This window comes from Oncorhynchus nerka, linkage group LG10, assembly GCF_034236695.1.
Source record: "Oncorhynchus nerka isolate Pitt River linkage group LG10, Oner_Uvic_2.0, whole genome shotgun sequence".
In the NCBI taxonomy this organism is placed as follows: domain Eukaryota; kingdom Metazoa; phylum Chordata; class Actinopteri; order Salmoniformes; family Salmonidae; genus Oncorhynchus; species Oncorhynchus nerka.
In genome coordinates this window covers 80,241,778-80,254,627 of record NC_088405.1, presented here as the reverse complement: position 1 = coordinate 80,254,627, position 12,850 = coordinate 80,241,778, and the positions used below count along the sequence as shown (strand labels likewise).

At 38.7% G+C, this 12,850-nt stretch overlaps 2 protein-coding genes across 9 annotated transcripts; both read left to right on the top strand.

The window, feature by feature from the left end:
- Positions 1 to 1,900: 1,900 nt before the first annotated feature.
- LOC115136086 (class II histocompatibility antigen, M beta 1 chain-like) lies at positions 1,901 to 6,767 on the top strand. 4 transcript variants are annotated; one of them, XM_029671496.2, is made up of 6 exons: positions 1,901 to 2,102; positions 3,456 to 3,513; positions 4,296 to 4,368; positions 4,476 to 4,775; positions 5,493 to 5,588; positions 6,154 to 6,767. In XM_029671496.2, exons 3-6 carry the CDS (start codon positions 4,350 to 4,352, stop codon positions 6,249 to 6,251), a joined length of 513 nt encoding a protein of 170 aa, XP_029527356.1. In that variant the 5' UTR covers positions 1,901 to 2,102; positions 3,456 to 3,513; positions 4,296 to 4,349; the 3' UTR covers positions 6,252 to 6,767. The 4 variants fall into 4 exon arrangements, with proteins under 4 accessions (XP_029527356.1, XP_029527353.1, XP_029527352.1 ...); XM_029671493.2 differs by lacking the exons at positions 1,901 to 2,102; positions 4,296 to 4,368 and adding exons at positions 2,566 to 2,919; positions 3,945 to 4,295 and having other exon boundaries at positions 6,071 to 6,159; XM_029671492.2 differs by lacking the exons at positions 1,901 to 2,102; positions 4,296 to 4,368 and adding exons at positions 2,711 to 2,919; positions 3,945 to 4,295.
- A 1,729-nt stretch (positions 6,768 to 8,496) lies between these two features.
- LOC115136085 (TIP41-like protein) lies at positions 8,497 to 12,838 on the top strand. Of its 5 annotated transcripts, none has more exons than XR_003864568.2 (8): positions 8,497 to 8,603; positions 9,211 to 9,338; positions 9,703 to 9,882; positions 10,072 to 10,171; positions 11,030 to 11,161; positions 11,431 to 11,570; positions 11,714 to 11,776; positions 12,018 to 12,044. XR_003864568.2 is itself a non-coding variant. In XM_029671490.2 (8 exons), the coding sequence occupies exons 2-8, from the start codon at positions 9,214 to 9,216 to the stop codon at positions 12,147 to 12,149; spliced, it is 828 nt and encodes a 275-aa protein (XP_029527350.1). In that variant the 5' UTR covers positions 8,497 to 8,603; positions 9,211 to 9,213; the 3' UTR covers positions 12,150 to 12,838. The 5 variants fall into 5 exon arrangements, 4 of the variants coding, with proteins under 4 accessions (XP_029527350.1, XP_029527349.1, XP_064879858.1 ...); XM_029671490.2 differs by having other exon boundaries at positions 11,431 to 11,526; positions 12,018 to 12,838; XM_029671489.2 differs by having other exon boundaries at positions 11,431 to 11,526; positions 11,699 to 11,776; positions 12,018 to 12,838.
- Positions 12,839 to 12,850: the final 12 nt, after the last annotated feature.

Sequence of the window (12,850 nt, the reverse complement as noted above, 5' to 3'; positions counted from 1 at the left end):
GAGTGTGATGTAACTAACGGGTTCAATGGCCATGCAACTACATGCTTAATTTTTTATTTCCATTAGAGGTCAGCAGATGGACCCTGTCAGGTCTGTGCATATCCCTGTGTGTGAGTCTATCTTCATTTCAGGACATAAATGTATTTTCCATCACCAATTTACATTTTGAATCAGGATTCAGGAATCAGGATTTATACTTTAGTTTAGCGCAGCAAATATGCAGTATGTCACACCGGCACCATTTTTGCCACCATATTAGATGTGTGAGTGTTTTAATGATCCTATCATTAAAATATAAAGGTGCAAAATGCAGAATTTGCTCTGTCATTTCCTGGTCGTCAAAATAATTAGCCTAATTTCGGGTTTATGTGACAAAACAAGCACTCAGAGTGTAGAGAACCAATGTACCATCTAAACCTCTTTGAAATATATTTTAAGTAACCATATTAAACATTGTATTTTCAGCTGTTTGAACATAAAACGTGAAGCATAAAAATTGCGCACAAAGAACAGATCTACCACTTCTTAGACTTGCTTTCAATGAGAATGACAGATCTATAACTCACATTTCAGTCCAGATACAAGGCAAGGTTGGTTTGTTTCCGGCACCTGGGCTGCCAGTTGTCAAACCCTGCTCTAGAAAAAATGGGTGGCCCTTGAGCTCAGCACAGCACAGCTCGCATCAGACCTTAATATGGCATTATACCTTGTCATGAAACACAACAGAGGTGTGAAATTTAAAGCTGAGAGCCACTAATGTTTTTCAAGGTATCAGCCCACAAGCAAAATGCACTTTTAGTGTGAGCTTTATTTAACATGTTGTATGATAGTCTACCAAACACTTGGATACAAAATAACTCACTTATGGTGGTACAAAATTGTCAGCTCTATTCAAAAACGGTCATTTGATTTAATTTGATACTTTTCTGCACAGATCTGTGTTATTTGGTACCAAAAAAATGTTGCCTGTAATGCCAAACACCTTAACAAATCTTTTGACACTTAGCAGTAGGCAACTATTCAGCATGAGCTTCAACCCTAAATGTGATTAGTTGATTGTCCTTCTCCCCAAGCAGGTCGACAGAGGACCAATGATAAAGGGGATTCAGTCTCATACAACAACAAGGTGTTTGAAAACATCAGTTTAAGTATGCAAACCCAACAGAGACAGGCGACCACTGCATCCATCCAGGAACAATGCATTTATGAGAACAAAACCATTTAAATCTCACTGTCATTCCTTTTTCCTCTTTTTATTTGAGTTCATAGGTATTTGTAGCCTTTAGCCAATTTTCAAATATGGTAGTATTGTTGTATGATGCTTTACTATCCCAGATCAAGGTATTGTTGAATCGATCAAACATTGGACCAGTGTGTCTTGAATACTAGCTCAGTTGAACATGTCCAAGCTACAGAAATAGTTATTTAGTATATCTGACAGTCACCCGTAAACTCCTACCCTACATTCACTCTGGACATAAATTGGATGGTTGCCAGTTATATAATTACATTGTATATAACGTTTTCCTCTTGCTGTCATTTTTAATGTGACATAAAACCTTAATGTGCATGTGTGAATCACTCTATAAGAGTGTTTGGGCCAATGAATGTAACGTCCTCAACTGCTGCTTAGGACTTATTTTGTATGAGCTTTGCATTATATATATTTTCTGACTTGGAGATGAAAAGTCAAACCTAATATATCAATCCTGTAAACATGTATTGCTAAAAAAAATAATCAGGAAACGGGTTTAATGAGCTGTTCATCTGCATTACACATGCAGATTCATGACTTTTCAGTTATTTGTAAGTACGCATTGGTTGTGCCAGAAAAGGCTTAACAACTCTGACTTCCTGTTTCACTGTCAACATTGCTGTCAATGCTGTGGTCTATTTTTACTTAACTGAAAACAACTATGGTGCAGCCTCTCACAACCACCACTCAGTAATGCTGTGGCCACTTCTGCAGTTTTCTCCATCGTTGACTGCAGTATGCTTTTTGATGTGGAGTTTTTGTTCACAGTTTCATGACATTAGCCATAGTCTTCATAAATTCTCAAGTCCCCTCTGTTCACCACAGCCAGAGAGAAAGTATCTAAAAGGTAGGATAAGAGAGTGTGAGAATTGGAGGAGAGGTGGTGATGCATGTGGGTAATTTTCACATTTTGTTTTGCTGGACAAAATCTTAAAACTAATCTTAAAACCTAGCTGCCCATTATAACCTGATACTCTTTCTGGGTCTAGTTCTAATCTGAAAATTAGTTTTAACACCTAGCTAACTATTGCAATTTTACTTGCCTTCTCTAAATACATTTTTATTGTATGTTTCTTGCCAAAGTAGAGCTTTAAGATAACTCTGTAATGAAAAGCGTTAAACCATAGTATTATTAAGTGTGTAAATAAATAAAAAAATTCACATGAGCTGTGAACTCTCTGTTTCAATTCAACATATGACCATGGGCTGAGTGTCTGCATGCTGTTGCAAACTGTTTCAATGTTTTATTATAGTAGGTGAACGATATTTCTAAAGCTAACATGGATGTTTGTGTATTTTAGAATACAACTACAACTTAGACTGGTGAATCCAGAATGAATGCTACATTCACTAATGTTGATTGAAAAATAGTGAAAATAGCTCATTCTGGACTCACCATGCTAACTACAACTTGGGCTACAAGTCAAACCATTATCAGTAGTTAAACCCAATGGTGAAAAAATCACATTGGGTCTGTAAATGGGTCCGTAAATGTCACTCAAGGCGTGTTGTGTGGTAGAGGGTAGCTAGCACCAATCAGCTAACATGAGATGTTGAACACAGAAGCACTAGACTCACACTCATTGAACCTGCGCTGTGAGGAAATTGATACGAGATGCAATGGTGATATAAATGATAGTGGTTCACACAACGACACAGAGGACGTAAGTACAGTGCATATCTTGAGGATTTGGATGCAGGTGTCTTTAACTAATAGATATGGTGTATTCAAACAGATTTGTTCATTCCATCTTAATTAAAAAAATGTATATTTAAATGTTAAAAATGTTATTATTTTAACTGCACTATGGAAAAATCAGTCGAATATGAGAGTAAACGGAATGCTTCTTGAACGATTTTTGTATTAAACTTCTGTTAAATCTATTCGCTGAGAGACTTGCATATGCTTTAGGTCCGCAAGACTCCACACTTCTGTGTCAGAATCTTGCAACAAAAACTGCGATAGAACTGCAATATTCAACATATTTAATGTCTACCATTCAAAATAAAATGTATTTGTTATTTTGGAAACTTCACAAAAAAACCATTTCTGTCATTCCAGTCATGTTTTCAGTGTATGATACCAGCCACACTTCACGTACTGAACCTCTTGTAATCACAGGATGTGAAGGTTGAAAAACCACTGAAATGTTGTGTTTAAGTAACTATCTTATCTTTGTCGTTGCTCTTTTTGGAACAGATGTCGGTGCTCTATTCTTCTGTTCTGCATTTGGCAATGCTTCTGAGTCTCCACTCAGGTAATGTGAAATGCTTTGACAAAACCTCTTCATACATTATACATTTAGAGACTGTACTTACTATGAAAACTGTGGACACTTAAGGTACAGTTTTGTTCTAAGGGGAGGGGTGGGGGGTGGACTATCGTAGGTCAAATTATAATTTATGATTGGATAAGACAGAATCAGTGCCTTTACAACTGAAATATGAAAATTATGGAACTGAAATTAAAAGTGATTGCTGAGAGAATTTCTGTTTGGTTTAACACTAGTGGTAAATATAGTAGACAGACCCTACATTTATTGACTTAATACATTTGTCCCAGCCAGTATGGAGCTGGGAAGTGAAGTGGCTTAAAATAGTTTTACAATTGTCATGAGGTGTATCACCACCTGAACCAGTTCATTATCTGTTTTCTCAGACTGATCAACATTGATCTAATTTTCTACAGGTTTGCAGAACCTAACTACACTGCCAAATCCAACAGCAGTCATATTACACAAAGGAAATTCAGTGACAATCCACTGCACCCACAATTTACCCAATGACATTGAAATATTTACAGTAACTATAAAAGGAACAGAGGTGCTGTGCTTTTCTCAGTTTAACAGACAAGAGTGTCTGGTGTCGAAGAAATGTAAAGAAAGCATACAAATTAAGTGGAATAATGAGACCAGAGAAATCTTCTTTTCACTGATGAATCTACAGATAAATGATTCTGGACTTTACTCTTGTGAAGTGAAAAGAGCTGCACCTCCACCTGCACAAGTTTTCTCAAAAAACATAACTATTTGTGTAACAGGTTAGTGATCTCTGAAAATACTTGATAGAACTACAATCTACATGTACAACCATTATGACCCAGTCATCACATGGTATGTGAATGCTAGTTGCCTCCAAATTTAAAATAATTTGTCTACAGTTTAAACTCTTTGTTTACACTTTTATTTCTGCATCTGCAACTTTCTGTTTGTGCATCCAGCCCCTCCTGCAGTGTCTGTGTCTGATGTAAAGGAGTCCAGTAGTGGACTTCCCATGTTGCTGTGCTCCTCTCAGGGGTTTTACCCAAAGACCATAGAGCAGGTGTGGTTTAGAGATGGTCAGCTCCTCAACACCAGACTTTCAGACAGGCAGAGAGAGGTCAACACAGATGGTTCCATCACAGTACACTCCTACCTGCCTCTGTCCTCAGGACCCAGCCAGGCTGGCCTCTATCTCTGCTGGGTCAACCACTCTTCCCTCAGCCATCCCATCACTGTCAATCACACAGTCATGTCCAATGGTGAGAGCTAAGTGTTAATAAATCAGGATTACTAGTTGACAATGTAATCGGTTGATTTCTATATCTATGTAATATAATGTTGGTGGTCTACACAACTTTTCCATAATATCTTGTGATACAGTGTACTCCAAAAGTATTGGGACAGTGACATATTTTTGTGGTTTTGGCTTTGTACTCCAGCACTTTGGATTTGAAATGATCTGGTTAGAAATTACAGCACTTTTTTTTACATTGTCCCCCTATTTTACAGGACAAAAAATATTGTGAAAAATTCACTTACATGTGTATTCAAGTAGTATAACGTATTTGGTCCCATATTCATATCACACAACGACTACATCAAATTTGTGACTCTACAAATTTGTTGGATGCATTTGCTGTTTGTTTTGGTTATGTTTCAAACGGTTCACCCAATATGGATGAAAATAACCTCAGATTAAATCTGACAGTCTGCACTTTAACCTCATATTCACTGTATAATTTCAAATTGAAAGTGCTGGAGTATAGAGCCAAAACAACAACCAATGTGTTACTGTCCCAATACTTTTGGAGCTCACCACCATTCAATCACCATTCTAAGAGAATGGTGGATCCATTTTTCAATATACTGATCTAACTTCTATTCTTTCTGGCAATAATTATGTTTTGGGGTACTGTATGTCAATAATTTTTCTCATTATTTAATGAACATCACACACTTTTCCTGATATTTTTTAGGTGTCCCAGTGCGTTGGACATTTATTGTGGTCAGCATTGGAGCAGTCTTGATTCTAGTGGTCCTTATCATCATGATCATCAAGTGTACACATTTCAGTGAGTAATTAGCTTTTCTGTTTCGCATGCTTGACATCGTGATAGCATGATATGATATTTAAGATGCACTCTGGGATTTTAAGCTCAACAAATTCATAACATATTGCACGAATGAGGTTTGTAACATCACACAAATTGCTAAATTCATATGATATAATACGAATTGCAAAATTCGCAACATGACACAAAATGTATGATGTAGTACACAATTGGATGACGTAGTACACAAAAAACAGGGACCTGTTTTGGCTCGTGAGCACCACTTTCAAACTACTGGCTGAAATGATACAAGAGTTTGAGAGTGCATCTCTAAGTATCAAGCACTAGATGTGTAATGCATTAGAAAACACAAAAAATGGTTAACTATTAGTGCACATTTACAATTACAGTACAAGTCATAAACATACAGTAATGTTTGGAATATTTGGGAGTCAGGGGAATTATTTGTGACATATTTCCCAATCGAACATATTTTGTTACAGTGCATTTGGTCCAGTTGATCAATGTCACATAGATTTTTATCCAGAGAGAGTCAAACACCTTTTTCTTCTTGGAACATCCCAAGAACCTGTCCACACTGTCTCCTCCATGACTGAGAACATCATCTACTCAACACTGGGAGACCATCATCCAATCACTCTCTCCACTGCTGTACCAACATAGACAAGGGATCAACAAGCAGTACTGTACCAATAGGGCCATAGACAGTACCACCTGATGTACCAAATCCTAGGATGGGATGCTAGCTGCAGATGAATCATGTAGGACTTTCTCAGAATCACCATGTTTGGGACACTTGACTGGGGAATGAAAAAAATATAAATTTGCTTGTAGGCTATCTATTCTAATGATGTGCATAAAATCAATTTGATGTTGAATGGTTGTCCATACTGTAATGCCTCTGATTAATCCATGAAAATCGAGAATTTCAATAAGCATTTTTCTACAGCTGGCCATGCTTTCCACCTGGCTACCCCTACCTTTTCTCTATTGTGTTATTGGCTGTATGTTTGTTTATTCCATGTGTAACTCTTGTGTTGTTGTTTGTGTCGCATTGCTTTGCTTTATCTTGGCCAGGTCGCAGTTGTAAATGACCTGGTTAAATAAAAGGTGAAATAAAATAAATACAAAAATAAAAAATTTAAAATGATATGCCATTAAAAAACCTATTACATTTTATTTCTGTGAAATGTATTTTTGATGGAGACCTCCCTTAGAGAGCAACTTGTATAAACACAGCATACTATCATACATTTAGGAAATGTAGCAACAAAGCAATATATACAGTGGGGCAAAAAAGTATTTAGTCAGCCAACAATTGGGCAAGTTCTCCCACTTAAAAAGATGAGAGAGGCCTGTAATTTTCATCATAGGTACACTTCAACTATGACAGACAAAATGAGGGAAAAAAATCCTGAAAATCACATTGTAGGATTTTTAATTAATTAATTTGCAAATTATGGTGGAAAATAAGTATTTGGTCAATAACAAAAGTTTATCAATACTTTGTTATATACCCTTTGTTGGCAATGACAGAGGTCAAACGTTTTCTGTAAGTCTTCACAAGGTTTTCACACACTGTTGCTGGTATTTTGGCCCATCCCTCCATGCAGATCTCCTCTAGAGCAGTGATGTTTTGGGGCTGTTGCTGGGCAACACGGACTTTCAACTCCCTCCAAAGATGTTCTATGGGGTTGAGATCTGGAGACTGGCTAGGCCACTCCAGGACCTTGAAATGCTTCTTACGAAGCCACTCCTTCGTTGCCCGGGCGGTGTGTTTGGGATCATTGTCATGCTGAAAGACCCAGCCACGTTTCATCTTCAATGCCCTTGCTGATGGAAGAAGGTTTTCACTCAAAATCTCACGATACATGGCCCCATTCATTCTTTCCTTTACACGGATCAGTCGTCCTGGTCCCTTTGCAGAAAAACAGCCCCAAAGCATGATGTTTCCACCCCCATGTTTCACAGTAGGCATGGTGTTCTTTGGATGCAACTCAGCATTCTTTGTCCTCCAAACACGACGAGTTGAGTTTTTACCAAAAAGTTATATTTTGATTTCATCTGACCATATGACATTCTCCCAATCTTCTTCTGGATCATCCAAATGCTCTCTAGCAAACTTCAGACGGGCCTGGACATGTACTGGCTTAAGCAGGGGGACATGTCTGGCACTGCAGGATTTGAGTCCCTGGCGGCGTAGTGTGTTACTGATGGTAGGCTTTGTTACTTTGGTCCCAGCTCTCTGCAGGTCATTCACTAGGTCCCCCCGTGTGGTTCTGGGATTTTTGCTCACCGTTCTTGTGATCATTTTGACCCCACGGGGTGAGATCTTGCGTGGAGCCCCAGATCGAGGGAGATTATCAGTGGTCTTGTATGTCTTCCATTTCCTAATAATTGCTCCCACAGTTGATTTCTTCAAACCAAGCTGCTTACCTATTGCAGATTCAGTCTTCCCAGCCTGGTGCAGGTCTACTATTTTGTTTCTGGTGTTCTTTGACAGCTCTTTGGTCTTGGCCATAGTGGAGTTTGGAGTGTGACTGTTTGAGGTTGTGGACAGGTGTCTTTTATACTGATAACAAGTTCAAACAGGTGCCATTAATACAGGTAACGAGTGGAGGACAGAGGAGCCTCTTAAAGAAGAAGTTACAGGTCTGTGAGAGCCAGAAATCTTGCTTGTTTGTAGGTGACCAAATACTTATTTTCCACCATAATTTGCAAATAAATTAATTTAAAATCCTACAATGTGATTTTCTGGATTTTTTTTCTCTCACTTTGTCTGTCATAGTTGAAGTGTACCTATGATGAAAATTACAGGCCTCTCTCACCTTTTTAAGTGGGAGAACTTGCACAATTGGTGGCTGACTAAATACTTTTTTGCGCCACTGTATATTTTGTGCAAATTTACAGGATTACTGGATGCGGAACCATATAATAGTAGAATGAAAAGTACGTCGGAAGCTTTTTGTGAAGCTCTCTCTTTCATGGACGTTAGCTAACAATCAAAATACTGGAGTAAGTGGATTAACTTTTACATTTATTTTGTATTGAATCTTTGATTTCTATTTCCATGAAGTCTCTTATCAGTAGGGTATTGATGTTGGATGTATATCCATTAGTAATGAAGTTAAGATGACAAGTTAGTGTGATGATGATTGAAGTGATGCTGAAACAGCCAGCTTGTCACTAACATCCGGAGGCTCAGTTAGCTACTTTAGCCAGATAAATAAGGTTGTGGAATGCATACTCTAGTTATTGCATTGTCGACACCTATTCCATAAACACGTTTGGCTGTTTTGTCAGCTACCTGCTTCGCATTTTATATAACGTTGAATGTTACAATAGCTAGTTAGGTAGGCTAGCAAAGTTACTAGCTAACTAACTAGCACGCCTGTACAGCGGGTATAATTATCTTGTTATAGCTAACCATATATATCCTAGCTAACTAGATAACTACTTTTACAACTCGCCAATAAAGACATTGGATTGCTAGGTCATTTCTGAGGACTGAACGTACTCAACTATCTACAGTTCTGCAGTGGTCGATATGCAATGTATTCTGTACTTGCATGTACTGTTTACTTATGTCTCTGATGGGCTTGGTGTTTGACTGTATTTGCAGTTGATGTTGGCCAATTTGTCAGCCATGATGACCCATGGGTTTAAGAGCAGTAAGCAAGACTTCATATTCGGACCATGGAAAGTGACTGCAGCAAAAACCCACATTATGAAGTCTAAGGACATTGAACGGTAACCTGGTCCAAGTATTTTGCCGATTTTTGTGTCAGACTAAACTTTTTCTTTAATGTTGTCTGTTTAGTATTCTTAAGGTTTAGTCTACATTGGGGAGCTTGTTTATCGACTTGGTCTTACTTTAAAGACTAGTAACCAAAATGGTTGCAAGTTCAAATCCCTGAGCTGACAAGGTACAAATCTGTCGTTCTGCCCCTGAACAGGCAGTTAACCCACAGTTCCTAGGCAGTCATTGAAAATAAGAATTTGTTCTTAACTGACTTGCCTAGTTAAATAAAGGTCAAATAAAAATTGTCAACGTACTTGGCTAGCTACATTGAGGTTAGTTGTTCAGGTTTCAATCTTGACAGTTTTGTCCCAGGTTAGGGGAGGAGATGCACATGCCCTCACTCCCAGAGATGCTGTTTGGGGACAACGTTCTACGCATTCAGCACACAGACGGCTATGGCATTGAGTTTAATGCCATCGATGCCCTCAAGAGGGTCAACAACATGCAGGACTCTGTGAAAGTGGCCTGTGCACAGGAATGGCAAGAGAGCAGGTACAACCACTATCATAATACCACTGTGATAACAATATCCACCTTCATTGTCTATATGCTTGTAAAATAAATACAACAAAAAATTGCATTTTTAAATTGTTTCGATAAAAAGTGTTGAATAATCAGTCAATTACCAGTCCCGTTATGGAGAATGGATCTGAGACTGTTGTCATGTGGTTGTATTCCCAGGGCCGATTCTGAACACTCCAAAGAGACTGTGAAACACTACGACTGGACATATACCACAGACTACAGAGGCACTTTGTTAGGAGAGGACCAGCAGATGAGGGTGAAAGGCCTTTCAGTTCACACTGTGGATACAATACAATATCCCAAACAAACACATTACAAAATAAGGGGCTAATTTGAATTTAAGTCAAAATTGAACTTAGTCTCACATTGATACATGACTAAATGTATATTTGACATACAGTACCGGTCAAAGGTTTGGACACTTACTCATTACAGGGTTTTTCTTAATTTGTACTATTTTCTACATTGTAGAGTAATAGTGACAACATCAAAACTATGAAATAACACAAATGGTATCATGTAGTAACCAAAAAAGTTAAACAAATCAAAATATTTTATTTGAGATGCTTCCAAGTAGCCACCCTTTGCTTCATGAGGTAGTCACCTGGAATGCATTTTCCTCACAGCGCAGGTTCAAATATATAAAAAATCATTAAAACCTTGAATGAGTAGGTGTGTCCAAACTGTTGACTGATACTGTAAGTGGAAGATAGGATTCACCCCCAAGTCATTGGCTGCGTTTCAGGTCGTCTATATTGCAAACTCCTGCCAGATCTATTGGTGATTAACATATCAACTAACCACACCATATGGTATATCAGTCTGATGCCCGACTGCACCGTCAATGATGTGGAACACAACCATCGGCTGATGCAATGCAACAACTGCAATGTAGTCCGCCTGGAATGCAAGGTTTCTTTCGCATAGGCATAATATTCATTAACTTATCTCAAGCTGTCAATTGCCTTATTCATTAGGAATCAAATTGAGGCAAACATGCCGAAACAACGAGAGACCTACCTACCTGAATGTGTCCAATAAAAAAATGTTCAGTTGCAAAACATTTTGTTTTTTGCTACGGTTTGCACTAATAAATCACTCTTTATTCCATCAGGCGACAGAAACGTTGGAGCGCATCGACATGGAGAAGCTGAAGGCGCGAGAACAGATCATGTTCTTCGATGACGTTCTGCTGTTTGAGGACGAGCTTCACGACCACGGCGTGTCCATGATCAGCGTCAAAATAGTGAGTGCCACTTTCAGACAGGAACTGACACTTTATGATGATGCACATTCGCCCCATATGATGTCTGTGGCTGTGTGACAAGCACCAAAGGACATGTCCTTGCGGGGGCTGTAAGACCAGGAATAAAAAAGGCTTTTTATATTCACCTATAGTACTTATGTTTAATGGATTTTCTTAAACGCTTGCATCTTTGAGAGACAGATTCATTTGTTCTGAGGAGATTTTGAAGAATGACTTACTCCCTTCGTACCCACTTTTGTGTGATACAGAGAGTGATGCCCACCAGTTTCTTCCTGCTTCTGCGGTTCTTCCTGCGGGTGGATGGAGTTCTGATCCGGATAAATGACACGCGGCTCTATCACGAGGCAAGTGTGACTGGGCTTTCCTGGGAAATGGCAATCGATTAACGGTAACAACCAGAATGGATGTGCATTGGAATCAAATTCTGTGGATAACTTTAGTGATGTCCATTTCCTTCTATGTAACTTCAACTACATAATGGTTATGCCTACTTATGAAATGACTAATCGCTTACAGAGGTTTTCTTTACAGACTGGAAAGAATTACATGATCAGAGAGTTTAGCACTCGGGAAAGCAAAATTTCAGAATTGAAGGTGAGATTTTTCTTCTCTGTTTGAAAAGTACATGTGTAGCGGAAGTCCGCTGGCAAGTCAGAGCAAGCTCAGCATTGTGCAGTGACATCCCTAAAATATTGTCCAAAACATTCATGCTACATGCGTATATGTCACTGTGCAGCTGATGCAATCATACCACTATTGTAAATGGAGAACAATTAGTCAATGGCAATATCTAGAAAAGACAACAGCATTTAGTTTCTCTCTCTTTGCCTTCCAGAACGTCCCTGCTGCTCTGTATACTGACCCCAACGAGATTGCCCAGCACTTAACTTTGAAGTTGACCGAGTGCGAGAAGTTGGAGCTCCCTGAGACAGGCCCCCATCCAGGGGACACAGAGGCCCCCCAGTGATGGAGAGCAGGCTGGGTCCTGTGATTGGACATCAAATTCTCTCCTGCCTGGACTTAAGATGAGCGTCTGCCAACCAAGGCAGAGTTCATCCTCCCTCCGCTCTACAAAGAAATACTTTTTTTTTTTTAAAACCAAAACACTGCACCTGCCTCCCTCCATACACAGGAAAAACAGCAGTTAATAGAACTTAATTTTGGCATTTTCAAGTGGCCTCTTATTTTTAGTGTTATTTCACATTTCCTCAACGTAAATATTTTGGTCGGAAAATTGAGATAATTGCGTCTTTTCTATTAGAACTCCACATAATGGGTTTGTTGAATTCCACATAAAGTAGTCTGATATTTGAATGTTGTGCTATCACAGAGATAGCTATTATAGAGATCCATTCCTCATGTTATCAAAATGTTGAAAGAGCCAATGTGTAAATAAATTAACTTTTTGTATGTGTTTAATCTTTTACTGGACATTGGATCTTGATTAGAGGAGAGCTCACTGCTGAAGTCGAGGAGCCCCGCTGTTGTCCATCTCACTTTAATGACATCTCCCTACCTTTCCCCCTTTTCAAACTAAGATTTTGATCTAGCTAGCTGTTGTAATAGAACGGTCTCCTTACAGAACCTGCTCTGCTTGTTTTATTGTATTCAAAATAAATGTCTAATAAAAGTCGTTAGCCTTAACATGCAAACATTTATTGTAGTGGT